The sequence below is a fragment of the Panthera tigris genome, chromosome E1 (assembly GCF_018350195.1).
Source record: "Panthera tigris isolate Pti1 chromosome E1, P.tigris_Pti1_mat1.1, whole genome shotgun sequence".
Classification (NCBI taxonomy): Eukaryota; Metazoa; Chordata; class Mammalia; order Carnivora; family Felidae; genus Panthera; species Panthera tigris.
Genome location: NC_056673.1, coordinates 2,638,893 through 2,652,234, shown reverse-complemented (window position 1 = coordinate 2,652,234; position 13,342 = coordinate 2,638,893). Strand labels below are relative to the sequence as shown.

Genomic DNA, 13,342 nt, shown 5'->3' with positions numbered 1-13,342 from the left:
TCGCGCCGAAGTCCCCCCCTCTCGGGCCCCGCCCCTCCTCCGCCTGTGCCGCTCGCCTCAGCGCACGTGCCGAACAGGAGACCCGGTGCCGGGTGCTGGGTGCAACCTACTGGGTCCGGCCCCGATCCCAGCCGGACGAACCCCTATTCCATTCGGATCACGCGCGTTTCCCAAAATAAGCCCCGCCCCACCCGCCCAAGTCCAGCCCCGAGATTTAGCCACACCCGGTTTAGGCCCCACAGCCCTGCCCCCTCGTTCAAGGCCACACCTCCCGCTTCCCAAGCTCCTTTCCCAGTCCAAAAGCAGTAGCTCGCAGGGGTTCGCTTCCTCTGTGAGATCCGGGCTTCCTCCCTCCCCAACCCCCCACCACCCCATTGAGAGGCTTAAGGTTTGTGGTTGCGGGTGTTTTCCTGCTCTGAGCTCCAAGACAATCCTTCCACCTTTATTAAAGGCTAGCTATCTCCAGGGCCCCATCCCGCGGCGCATTCGACCACGGCCAAGGCCAGAGTTAAGTCCAGCCCTGGTCCGAAGTGCATTAAGAGTCCCTAGAGTCCCCGACCCTCCCTCAGGCGGGGAGGAAGAGGAGGCCTCCTCAGTTGTCCAGGCTCATGAGTAGAGCGGTGCCCCTCTTGATCCAGTGATCAGATGTCATGGTCCCGGACCGGAGGTCGATGCCAATGACGAAGGAGGCTCGGTCTGAGCTGCCTGCCCGGTTGGGACAGTAATAGCAGGGACAGGAGTACATGCCTGAGGGAAAGGAGAGGGGATGGGAGTCAGAGCGCTGGGGCCTCTGGGAGAGCAGGCACAGGTGTGGGGGGAGGGGCGGGGCAGAGGAGGGGCTGGGATCCAAACTCGGGGCGCGGAAGGCGGGTCTGAGGGCGCCATCCCACCCTTGGCGCTCTTCTTTCGGCTTTCTGCCGGCCTGAAGTGGATGGTGGGCATGGGGCAGACGAGCTGCATGGGGTCCGCCTCCACCAGGCAGGAGTTCTTCCAGTCCCAGCCGGCGCCCTCCAGGTACAGGCCCCGGACCCACACGCCGTCCTGGGAAGACACGGGGAGAAGTCTGGACCCGAGGCTGCCAGCACCCCTGGCCTCTGGCCTCCCTTCTCCCTTGCCAACCAGCTGTTTCCCCCCTTTGCTCCCAGCGCCCTCCTCCACCAGACCCGCCTTTGTTCCCAGTCGGAGCACATCTGGCTCCCACCTTGGGTGGGTACACGAGGTTGCTGTCATCCACGGTGGAAACGATAAACTCCCAGGAGAGGCTGTCCACCGAAATCTGGTGATGGAAGGCGAGAATAAGGGGGCGGCCCCAGAGAGGAGCGAGCCCAGGTGGCCAGCCCCCCCCCCCGTCCCCCCCGTCACACTTAGCATGTGGCTCACGTTATTTTGGCGAGCTGAGGCCTGCAGCACGGCGGTGAGGAAGCCGGTGGGGAAGGTGAAGCCGGACAGCCAGAAGATCACGGGAGGCCGGGCCCGGCTGGCCCACAGCTCAAACTGCTCCACACGTGTGGCCAAGTCCCGTGTCCACGAGGCCAGTGGCTTTTGTGAGGGATACGCCTGGGGGAGGGGGAGGGGGAGGCGGTGCGCGTGTACGCGTTCATTCGTTCACGCCTGCCGATCTTTACTTGGTGCACTCGGGGCAGATAGGAGGAGATGTGGTGTCAGCCGGGTCCCCCGTTACGGCGGGCAAAGCTGTCTCCAAAAGCCCCCTCCCGGGAAAGGAGCATAAAGCGACCACTAGTTAACCAGGCCAGCAACAGTGCTGTCCGGTTACCGTTAACGAAGCACCTACTGAGAGCTGCGCACAGCACTAGGAATCCCTGACGCGTCTTCGGAGAGGTTAGTGACTCGCCCTAAGTCCCTGAGTTAGTAACCGCAAAGCCAGTCTGTGAACGGCAGAGCCAGCTTTCAGCTTTGAATCTGTCTGGCTCCAAAACCCCGGCTCCCTGGTTTTGCTCCTACAACCGGGAGGCTGGGGGCACCGGGGCCAGAGGTCAGCTCATTGTTGCAGGAGGATCGACAGCTAGGTCATCTTGCCTTCCCCCAGAGCGGCGGGACATGGGCGTCGAAGATGCAGCTGAAAATCTCTTCCAGGCTTGTAGACATGACGATGAGGCCCTGGATGCCTTTTTCTAGATCTGTCAGGGAAAACCTGGGCAGGGTGAGGTGGGAGCTTAGAGAAGGGCCTGGCAGAGCCATCTCAGGTGGGGGGCTGGGGGGCGCCTTTCCTCCCGCCCCCTCCCCACCGAGCCCCTCTCCATCTTACAGGATGGTCTCCATAAGCTTGTTGTATCTCTGGATTTCCTGCAGGAGGACCACGTTGAGGGGGGAGGGGTCCATGGCCAGCAGTTTCCGGGTCCCCTCATAGTCGATCATTGCAGGGATTTTCTGTTTCACATCCGCAGCCAGCTCGAGGACCTGACCCGGGCAGGGGCTCTGAGCGGGGGGGCCCCTCTCCTCCCCGCACCCCCACTGCCCCCCCTCCCCCGGCACCCACCCCTGCCTACCTTCTCTTCTCGGCTCTGGCCTCCCGCCCTGGTGGGTGTAATCTGGGGTTGCAGGGACAGCAGAGTCTCAAAGAGAGTCCGCGCCTCGGTGATCTGGGAGGCCACGTCCGCGTTGGGGTGCTGGCCAAAGGCCTCAGGGGGGTCCATGGTGGGCAACATGCTGACGTACTCCTTGTAAGAGGCCAGACTCCCATCTTTGGGGATGAAGTAAGTCTCCAGTGCGGACAACCTGGCGACCCACAGCATAATTCTCACCACGCCGTGGGCCGCACTCTGGGGCTTCGGCGCCAGGCCAAGCCCCTGGCCCCTCTGCAGGCGCGTGTGCCCCCTCCGCCGGCTCCCTGCACCTGCTCCCCTCCCGGCCCCACAAACCCCGCCTCCTGGCCTCCCCTCCAACGCTCCCCCCAACCCCAGTCCTGCCACCTGGCCTGCCGGGTGTCCTCTGGCCCCCTGTTCGGCGCCACCTCCCCCTCACCGGTAGAAAGGGGTTGAGAGAGTCTGGTCACAGAAATAGTCGTTGATGTAGGTGGTGAGCAGCCGCCGGTCCCAGTCATCCGTGACGTGCCCGCCGTAGTTGACGCCGGCGATGAGGTACTTGAGGGCATCCCAGGGTGTCTCCTCGTACTCCTCCAGGTAGAGACTCAGCAAGTTCTCCGACACCTGTGCGTGGTCCCGGCCCCCACCCCCACCCCCACACACAGTTAGGGGAGGAACTTCCCTCGGTGGCAGGGGGCGGGGGGCGGGGGGGTGGGAGGGGGAGGAGCCGCAAGGCAGGAAGTGCAAGGAGAGGGGGCGCTGGGATGCCGGCCCCCTGCTAGCACAAACCTCAAAGTCAGAGTCATTGAAGCCGTAGACGATGTTCCAGCCGAGCTGCAGGAACTTTTTGCGCTCCAGCAACACGGAATGGAAGAAGCAGAGGGCAAACAGAAGCTTCTTATACTTGGCAGGTTTGGAGCAGCGGGAAAACTGCGATTCCGTCATCAGCTGGTAGAGGCGCGTCATGTTGGCCTTTAGGCCCTGGGGACAGTGCAGCGCGGAGGTGGGGTGCCGTGCATCGTGCCAAGCCCTGCCAGTAGCACCGCCACAGTTGCGGAGGCTGCTGACTGCACGAGGGCACTGGCCGAAGAGGTCAGCGAGGGCTGCAGTGCAGCCCTTGACCTGCGCGCCAGGATGTGCACTGATTCACGGGACTGGGTGGGCGCCTTTCTCTAACTTGCACGCGGGCACTGTGTGGGCTACTGGGAGCTCTGCCTCCTCGTCCCCCCACTTTTGATCCTCTCAGCCATGATGTTCTCGACGGCGGGCAGGCCGGCTCGATTTGGGAATACCAGAAAACATGAGGACCTATCCGTGCAACTATTAACGGACAAAAACGTACACCATTAGGTACAGAGGTTCAGTGTAGATTAGAGGAGCCGTAGTGTATCATCGAGGAGGGGCATGCCACGTGATAGATTTATCAGGCTTCGAGAACAGGTCGGGATTTGGACTAAGTCTCACAAACGGGAAGGAGGTCACCAGGCTGAGAGGAGGGCCTCGGTCTCCTGGAGATGGAAAGAATTGAGGGAATAAAGGCACAAAGGGGAGAATAAGTGAGGAGATGGCTCTAACTGAAGTCAAGCTCGAGGACTCAGGTGGGGTCAGAAGGGCCGTGGCTCACCAGGAGTCACGGGGCCACTTTCTGTCTCGAGTACTACCACAACAGGTTGAAACGGTGCTTTAAGAAGCCCCGTCTATGAGGGACAGAATGGAGTCGGGAAAATACGTAAGCAAGAATATTGTCATTTGTAACATCAAAATATGTAACGTGTCTAGGAATAAGTCCAGTGAGAATGTACAGATCTTTATAGAGAGAATGACAAAACTTCACTGAAATAAAGATTACGTGGAGAGAGACGTACTATAATCATGGAGTGGGAGACTCGATCTACTAAGGACGTCGATTTCCTCCAAAGTGATCCACAGGGTTTTGTTTGTGGAACTCGACAAGCTAATTCCAACATTTCTGCTGGAGAATCAAAGGCCATGGCATAGCCTGAAGAAGAATGAGGTAAAGAGACTTGCCTTACCAGCTAGCGAGCATTATTATGGAGCCAAACAGGAACCAAGACGGTACATCCTGACCCGAATATAATCAACCCGACCAATGAACAGAGAGATAAAGGGCCCAGAAACCTAGGTGTGCGTAAAGGGGAGTTAAGGCCTGGCAGGCATCGAACGTCGGAAGGGTGATGGTGGGCTATTCGATGATGGTACTGGGAGAATGGGTTATCTACGTGGGGGGCTGGGGGGCAAGAAAATTAGACTTCTGCCTCATTCCACGCTCACAAGGATCCGTCTCAAGTGGTTGAGACACATGGATGTGAAAGGGTATAAAACTCTTTTTATGTTTGTTTATTTTTGAGAGGAAGAGAGAGTGAGCGAGCAGGGGAAGGACAGAGAGAGAGGGAGACACACAATCCGAAGCAGGCTCCAGGCTCTGAGCTCTCGGCACAGAGCCCGATGTGGGGCTCGAACTCACAAACCGTGAGGTCGTGACCTGAGCCGAGGTCGGACGCTTAACCGATGGAGCCACCCAGTGCCCCTATAAAACGGTTTTGAAGACAGGGGAGTGCCTTTACAACCTCGCAGTGAGCAAAGATTTCTTGAACGAGACCTAGGAGCACAAGCCATAAAGAAGAGAAGAGCTAAATTCCATCTCATACAAATTAAGGATCTCTATTCACCAATAATAATAGTTAACAAGGGGGGGGGAAGAAAAGACAACCCGCAAAACACAAAGCGGACGAAGGATTAGGTTGTGGAGCATATGAGGAACCGTGAAACATAAGCAGCGTGAATCAATGTCAAGTACCCAGCGCTGAACGAAACAAGCCAGACGCACCTTGAGAAAAGTGGCTGCAGCCGAGTGGGGAGGGCGGTGGGAACGGGAATCGTCTTTCTTACACAGGAAGATGGGCACACCTGTGTGTATTGAATTGGGATCCATGGGGGCGCCCGGGTGGCTCAGTCGGTTGAGCATCCGACTTCGGCTCAGGTCAGGATCTCATAGTTGCTGGGTTCAAGCCCCACGTGGGGCTCTGTCGGGCTCTGTGCTGACAGCTCGGAGCCTGCTTCAGATCCTGTGTCTCCCTCTCTCTCTTCTCTCTGCCCCTCCCCCGCTCACGCTCTGTCTCTCAAAACTAAATAAAGATGTTTAAAATGTTTTTAAAAATGAATGGGGATCCTTTATATCTTTGCATATATTTTAGAATTTTTTTTTTTTTTTGAGAGAGAGGGTGCAAACAGGTGTGGGGGAGAGGGGTGGAGGGAGGGAGAGAGAGAATCCCAAGCAGGCTCTACACTCAGCACGGAGCCTGATGCGGGGCTTGATCCCTTCACTCTGGGATCGTGATCGGAGCTGAAATCAAGAGTCGGACGCTCAATGCACCGAGCCACCCAGGCACCCCCTCTTGCGTGGATTTTATATTCTTTTGTATCTGCTTAATATTTAATGAAAAGGAAAGGACTAGAAGGCAGGCAGTGATCCAACCAAGAATACCACTCCAGAATCGCACCCAAACCGGCGACTGGGGGCTGTGGTCATGGGGACCTTCTTACTTGTAAGACTCAAACGAGCCACCGTCCCCTTGACTATTGGGGCTGCTCTCGTGTATCCCGATGCAAACACTGGCCTCTTTCACAGGACAACAAAATTGCAATACCCGACCTAGAACAGATCCTGTGCTGGGGGAGAATTTTAAAAAGGACATGACTGGGTCCTTTACCACAATCGGAATATATAATAGATTGGGTTCAAACGCTCTATCCGTTTATTGAAGTTGGGCAGCTGTGCTGTAGTGTGTATTGAAAAAAAAATAAAAAAATCCTTCTCAGGATTGAGCCCTTTATGCCAAAATACACTGAAGTATTAGTGGGAAAAGACCATGATGTCTTTCCCAGTTTACCCTCGGCGTTCGGAGAAAGCATGTGTGTGTGGAGACGCAGAGAGAGATCAAATGATAAGGCCGGTGAGGCAAAATGTTAAAAATGGAACAGTCTGGGTAACGAGTCCACGGCTGTGAGGCTGTGAGGACACAGTGTTTGTGTTCTTCTTCTTCTGTTTTTGTTTGTTTGTTTGTTTGTTTGTTTGTTTCTTTGAAGTAGGCTCCAGGCCCAGTGTGGGGCTTGCACTCAACACCCTGAGACCAAGGGTCACACTCTTTGCCAATGGAGCCAGCCAGGAACCCTAGAGTAGTCTCGTTCTTACAACTCTTGCGTAAGTTTCCAATGATTTCCAAGTAAAACATTTAAAAATAGTGCCCTCTTCGCCACCGAGAGAAATCCTGTTGCAAACAAGTATGCCGTGAATGTTCGGCCTTCCCTGAAGCTCTGGCTCCCGCCCGGAGGTTCTGCAGACCCCGGGTGGTGAGGACAAATCTCCCCTGGGTGGAGCCGGGGCGAGCCTCCCCTCCCCCTCCCCCTCCCCCTCCCCCCCTCCCCCCTCCCCCCCCTCCGACCATCCCCCCTCCTCCCAGGCCGCCCCCAGATTCCAGGTGGCCTCCACCTTCTTATGCGGCCAGAAGTAGCACCTGCCTCCGCTCTGACACACCTGTGCCCCTCGCGGGGCGCTCAGCCAACAGAGGGCCCTCTGCCACCAAGGCATACACCTTTCTTGGAAAGCAAAAAGAGGTTCTTCGAAAAACGGAGGCGCCGCTAACAGCACCGGGCCGAGGAGATCATCTGCGGTGGCGGGCTGGCCACTTGCTCCGAGAGTACGGGATTTATGGTTCTGGCGTGCCAGGAGGAAACGCCTCGTCGCCAGATGGAATTCAGACCCGGGAGTGCGTTTGCTTCCCGGGGCCAGAGACGAGGACTGGGCAGGATCAGGTAGAGGACAATTTCTCCATCGAGTTGTGAAAGGGGGAAACGGAGAATGAGCCAAGTTGGAGGTCAAGGACCGAGCCTGGAGATACGATCAGAGGCCAAGAGGAAAAGGAAACACAGGCGTGATAAGTGACGTGGCGGGAGACAGAGGGCGAACCCCAAGCGCGTGGGGGGGACAGTTCACGGTGTCAACTGCCCCAAGGCAGGCGAGGAGGATTTACATGATGAAAGACGTGTGTCCAGACTTACTGGTTGAGTACCTATTACGTACAGGTGCTAGTCACAAGGTGAGCAAGACAGAGAGAGAGAGAGAGAGAGAGAGAGAGAGAGAGGCAAAAGGTGTGTCCTCTGGCCTCGCGGAGTTTCCAGTCTAGAGAAGACAGCGGGCATTCGTCAGAACCAAGCTCACACGGTAAAAGGACCAGCAGGAAGGTTCTATGAGAGTGTATCACTGGGATGCTGAGCTCAACGAGGAGGGCCGAGGCCTGAAGGGGCGAAGGAGGGGGCGGCGGGGTGGGGGTGGGGGTGCCCAGCAGCTTGTGCGGAAGCCTTGGGGCAGGACGGTGCAGGGTCTGGAGGAAGAGGAACAAGATATTTTAAGAATTGAGGGTGGAGCGAAGAGAGGGAAGGGAGAAGGGGTAGGTGGGGCCCAGAGGCACAGGGTGGGGGGAGGGGGGCTCACAGGCCAGGTCAGCAAGGGTTTCCGACTAAAAGCACCGAAAAGCTACTCGAGCGGCGTAAGCAGAGGTGAACAGGGGGGGACACAGGAGCGCGATCGGTGTGGCCGCATTCAGCGGTGACCTCCGGGCTGGAGAAAAACATTTCAGCAGAGCTGGAGGGAGAAGGGCCGGCAGCCGGGGGCACTGGGGAGAGGTGGAAGGAAATGCCGGGAGGCAGGGAGGTCCTGTGGACCAGCTGTTTACTCTTCTGTGCCTCAGTCTCCTCTCTGTAAAATGGGGGTGACGGCACCTACCTGAGAGGGTGTGTGTGTTCTCAACGAATTTGGTAGAGGGACCATGCCGGGCACGGGTAACCGGCTAGCCTAGCGGTGTTGGATCCTACCGCTCTGTGCTAAGAGCCTGGCGCCCGGAGGGAAGAGGCGGGGGGGGGGGGGGGGGGGGGGGGGGGGGGGGAAGGGGGGTTCTCTCGAGAGAGGCGAGCGGAGCCCCGAGGCCAGGCGGCTGTGGAGGCTGGGCCTCCCGCTGGCGCCGGCCGCCGGAGAGCCGTACCTTTGGCGGTTCCGTGGTCATCTTGATGCTGGCCTGCAGGATGGAGATGGGGAAGTCCGGGTGGGGGCTGGAGCTGAGCCAGAGGCGGAAGGAAGGGTGAGGTTCCTCCACCTGCAGCTGCTCCACCAGCTTGTCCAGGTCGGGCATCCAAGACAGCGACAGGTGGCAGTTAGCTAGGAACACCCAGTGTCCTGCAAGGGGGCACTGGATTCGGCGGGGGCCCTTCCCCGAGCCCCGTGTGTCCCCACACGTCGCACCCGATTCCGCGCGTGCGGGGGGGGGGGGGGGGAGGGGGTGCCGGGGGCCCTCCGGAGAAGCGGGGGCTGCGGTCACGGTAGTGTGACGGAGGCCGGGGCCTCCGGGGAGTGAGACGCGCACCAGGCACGGGGGTGGGGGAGCAGGACGGGACGCTGACCCTGGAGGACCCCCTCTCGCAGGAGCCGGGCGGCAATGGGGGCCTGGCCCTGGCCCAGGGACAGGGCGTGGAAACGCTGGGCCATGCCCATGCGCTCCGCCAGCTGGAGCAGGGCGCCGGAGGGGTCCACACCGGGAGACAGGATGAACACCAGCGGGGTGCGTGGGGTCGAATCCTCCAGAACCTGCCAGAAGCACGGGGCGTGAGAAGGCCACGTGAGGCGGGGCGGGGTGGGGGGAGCGGGGACTGCCCAAGAGCAGAGGTTGGGGGCACCGCGGAGCCAGGCAGGAAGGCCCGGGGGGTGCGGGGGGGGGGGGCAAGGAGGAAACCAAGCCACTGACCAGCTTCATGTTGAGCACGGGCGGCTCCACGAAACGGGAGCCGAGGTTGGAGACGATGAACGAGGCGACACAGAAGGCCACCCGGTCCTGGCGCAGGGAGCGCACGATCAGCATTCGCTGCATCTCATTGCAGGCGTTTTCCCACTCGCCTGGGGACGGAGAGGGCCGGGAAGCAGACGCTCGCTCGCTCGGAGGGGCCAGGGCCAGGGAGCGAGGGGAAGGGCCCGGCGGGGAGGGGGCACCTGGCAGCATGGCCTTCTCCGGGGTGGCGCTGGTATACCACAGGTGCCAGTCACGAGGGTACTGCTCGAAGGAGTTCATGAGCCCGTGGAAGTTGGTCAGTTTGTCCAGCTCTGTGATGTTGTCCCAGTAGGCGTCGGCGAGCCAGCTCGTACACGGGTTATCCATCTGGCCCTCGCGATCCAGGACCTGGGCAAGGAGAGAGGAGGAAGGGGACTGACCGGAACCCCTCCAAAGCATTTAATGATGAGGCAGCCGAGACCCTGCATCGGGCACCACGAGGAAAGGACTATGGGAGTCCCAGAGGCACTGGGCTCTGCCTGGACTGGGGAAGTCAGTTGGAGGGGGGTTGGGGGGGGCGGGGCAGGGTCTCCCCGGCACCGAGCGGACACCTCACGGTGCAAATTTGGGGAGCTGGCGCCCTCTGCTGGCTTCCTGGTGACACTGTCTCTCGCCCTAATGACCTCGCCCTGCAGAAAGGCCCCCTGCCTTCTTCACCCTCTTCAGCAAATACTCTCTGCTCACCCACTGTGTGTTCTGAGCACTGGGACGCGGCGCTGAATATAAAGGGCACATATCTCTGCCCCCGAGGGGCTTATTTTCCAACACGGGAGGGCAGATAATGAGCCAAAGACATAAACAATTAAGTTATCCAGTGCTAGGTAAAGGTGGCAAGGTCGCGCCACAGTAGAATGAGCTGAACGGCATACAAAAGATTGGGAGTTCTGGGGGTAGTTTGAAGTACTAAATAGGAAAGTCAAGGAGGTCTCGGGGAGGCGCGATCTGAATCCAGCGTTAAAGTTGGTGAGTGGGAGCTGCGGTGCACCTGTGGCAGAAGGGACAGCGAATGCAGGAGCCCTGGGGGGGGGGGGGCAGGGCAGGCCATGGGAGGTGACACCAGGGAGGTGGGCATGCTGACAGACTGGGGGTGGGGAGCATTGGGAGGCTCTTAGTTATTGGTAACCCGGATGAGAGGAGAAGTGCCCGGCATTGTCCAGGGGGGTGGAGAGAGGCCGGCCCAGGAAACGTGGTGTCACCGTCTGGCAGGTGTTTTTAAATTTGTTTTCAAAGTTTATTCATTTTTGAGAGAGAGAGAGAGAGAGAGAGAGAGAGAGAGAGAGTAGGAGCAGCGGAGGGGCAGAGAGAGAGGGAGACCCAGAATCCGAAGCAGGCTCCAGGCTCCGAGCTGTCAGCACAGAGCCCGACGCGGGGCTCCAACTCACCGACCGTGAGATCATGACCTGAGCCGAAGTCGGACGCTTAACTGACTGAGCCACCCAGGAGCCCCTGTCTGGCAGTTTTAAGGGCCTAATGGATTTAAAGGGAGTCCATTCGGTGTGGGAGTGTTTTTCTCCAGCTAGGCCCAGCCTCCTGGGCCACACAGGAACAGGAGAGCAAGATCGAGCCAGAGTGGTGGTTTCGCCAAGCAAAAGCAATACGGGAGTGGGCGCTGAGGGTGCCTGCGGGGGGGGGGGGGGGGAGCATGTAACGGTGACCATGGAACCCAGGCTGGGAAAGGAGGGGCTTGAGCAGTAGTGCAAGATGCGAGAGACCACACCTGTCAGTGGGTCACAGGTAAGAGGGGCCCCAAGTCATCACCTGTAATGTGAGAGGCCCCCCCCCCCCGACCTGCTCCTGGCACTTTTCCTTAGCTCGCTCGCTGGAGCCTTGGGCCTGACGGTCCGGCCCGGAGTCCTGGTCATACATGTCCCCGTCCCCATCCTTGACGCCTCTGACCGACTCACCACACCCCCGCGGAGAAAGAAGTTGTACTCGTCCATGTTGAGCTTGCCAGAGGTCTCCAGGATTTTGGCACACATCTGGAAGCTGAATAGTAGCTTGTGGCGCTCAAAAAGGGTGCGGCAGGTGTACCTGAGAGACGGGCACCCGGAGGGCGGAGGGGACAGGAAGCACAACGTGAATGGTTACTGACTGCGGGTCCTACAATCGCGGAGCCTTACGCACAAGCAGGGCCTTAATCGGCATCTAGCCCAAACCTTTTGTCCACGGCCAAACCCTCAGGGACCTAGAGAGCTCACTGGTGAAACCAGTCATTCATTTCCATTAAACAACACGCAGCATCGATTTGACCCCTACTCTGTGTAGGTCCTAAAGGCAGAGTCATCTCTGAGCCCCAGCCTCTGTCCTGGAGGAAGTCAGCAGAAGAGGGAGGACAGACAGAGAGCCCACCGATTAAGCGGTGATGTGATGGGTCCTGTACGGGGTGGGCGGGCCTCCGAGGGATGGCAGGGCAGGGGGCCCCCACTGGACAGTTTCTGAGAGGAGCCGCCCAGTGCAGGCGTGGGAGAGGAGGAGCAGGGAGGACTCCCGGGAGAGCTGGAGCATAAGCTAATGGGCCTTGGAGCAGCCGTGGGGAGCCGAGCAGGGACGGTCTGCAGAAAGATTCACAAGTGAACCCGCGGGGCTCAAGGCCTGGGTGGCCGGGAGGAGGGTGTGGGCGCCGGTCAGGGGCCAGGACCCTGAAGGAAGCAGGAGGACAAAGAGTGTGGTCCCCCACCCGCCCCCTACCCGGGACCAGGCCCCGCCCCAGCCTGCTGGATGTGGATCTGGATTTCACCGAGATTCCCAGTGCTTGTGGGGCACGTGGCCACTGGAGATGCGCGGGCAGCGTGGACCCTAGCGGATACGAGCACGGCTCAGGGAGCTCGTGCTCTGTCGCCACGGGGAGCAGGGGACAGGCCAGTGGCCGTGGCGCCGGGCAGCACTGGCGCGGGAGCGTCCTGGCAGATGCGGGGGAGGTGGGGGGCTCCGGAGGCACGGGGCGCACACCTGTACACGGCGTAGGTGTGGTACTCGTTCAGGTAGTCGATGCGGTCCTCCAGCTTGTTGCTGCGGTGGCTCTTGTCGATGCTGAGGACGAAGAGGTTGATGTAGGCGTCCAGCGAGAACTGATACATGGGGTCGATACGGCCCATGTCGTTGAGCACGAAGAACAGAACCGACGCCCTCTGGGCACACGGGCGGTAAGCCTACGGAGGGGCAGAGTCAGGGCAGGGTGGCGGGGGAGCGACCACAGGGCTGGGGGTTGGGCGGGGGACAGGGTCAGGGCCGGGGTGGGGAGGGGAGGCGGCCACGGGGCTGGGGGGTTGGACGGGGAACAGGGTCAGGGCAGGGGTCGGGGGGAAGTGGCCACGGGGCTGGGGGGGTGGGTGGGAGACAGGGTCAGGGCAGGGGTGGTGGGGAGCGGCCACGGTGCTGGGTGGGGACAGAGTCAGGGCAGGGGTAGGGGGGGAAGCGGCCACGGGGCTGGGGAGGTGGGCAGGGGACAGGGTCAGGGCAGGGGCTGGGGGGGTGGGTGGGGGACAGGGTCAGGGCAGGGTGGTGGGGAGCGGCCACGGTGCTGGGTGGGGACAGAGTCAGGGCAGGGGTAGGGGGGGAAGCGGCCACGGTGCTGGGGGGAGTGGAATTGCGGGGGGGGGGGGCAGTGGCCACGGGGCTGGGCGCGGAGCGAGGGGCGAGGCTCACCTCGCGGGCCAAGTCGATGTTGATCTCTGTGGTCTCGCTGGTCTCCAGCTGCTCGGTCACCTCGGTGGCGGTCATCTTGGAGGTACGAAGGGTGTTCACCAGCTGCACGTCGTCGAGCAGGGAGCCCGTGGCCTCATTCAGCAGCCTGAAGGGAAGCGCAGGTAGGCGGGCGGGGAGGTGGGGAGTCCTCCCGCCCCAGCCCGCCCGCACCCGGGATTCTGGCTGGGCCGGGCGGTGGGTGGCAGCGGCGGGTGCACC

At 60.2% G+C, this 13,342-nt stretch overlaps 1 protein-coding gene across 1 annotated transcript in view; it reads right to left on the bottom strand.

The window, feature by feature from the left end:
- Window positions 1-421: 421 nt before the first annotated feature.
- The window catches only part of DNAH2 (dynein axonemal heavy chain 2), a 92,733-nt gene continuing 79,812 nt past the window's right edge, over window positions 422-13,342 (bottom strand). Inside the window, 16 exon segments of the mRNA XM_042965593.1 lie at window positions 422-747; window positions 891-1,041; window positions 1,202-1,276; window positions 1,381-1,557; window positions 2,038-2,152; window positions 2,267-2,418; window positions 2,508-2,736; window positions 2,983-3,167; window positions 3,333-3,524; window positions 8,603-8,793; window positions 9,018-9,201; window positions 9,359-9,507; window positions 9,601-9,787; window positions 11,344-11,470; window positions 12,389-12,588; window positions 13,085-13,229. Of these exon segments, the coding sequence (XP_042821527.1) occupies window positions 593-747; window positions 891-1,041; window positions 1,202-1,276; window positions 1,381-1,557; window positions 2,038-2,152; window positions 2,267-2,418; window positions 2,508-2,736; window positions 2,983-3,167; window positions 3,333-3,524; window positions 8,603-8,793; window positions 9,018-9,201; window positions 9,359-9,507; window positions 9,601-9,787; window positions 11,344-11,470; window positions 12,389-12,588; window positions 13,085-13,229 (2,614 nt within the window). The 3' untranslated portion in view covers window positions 422-592.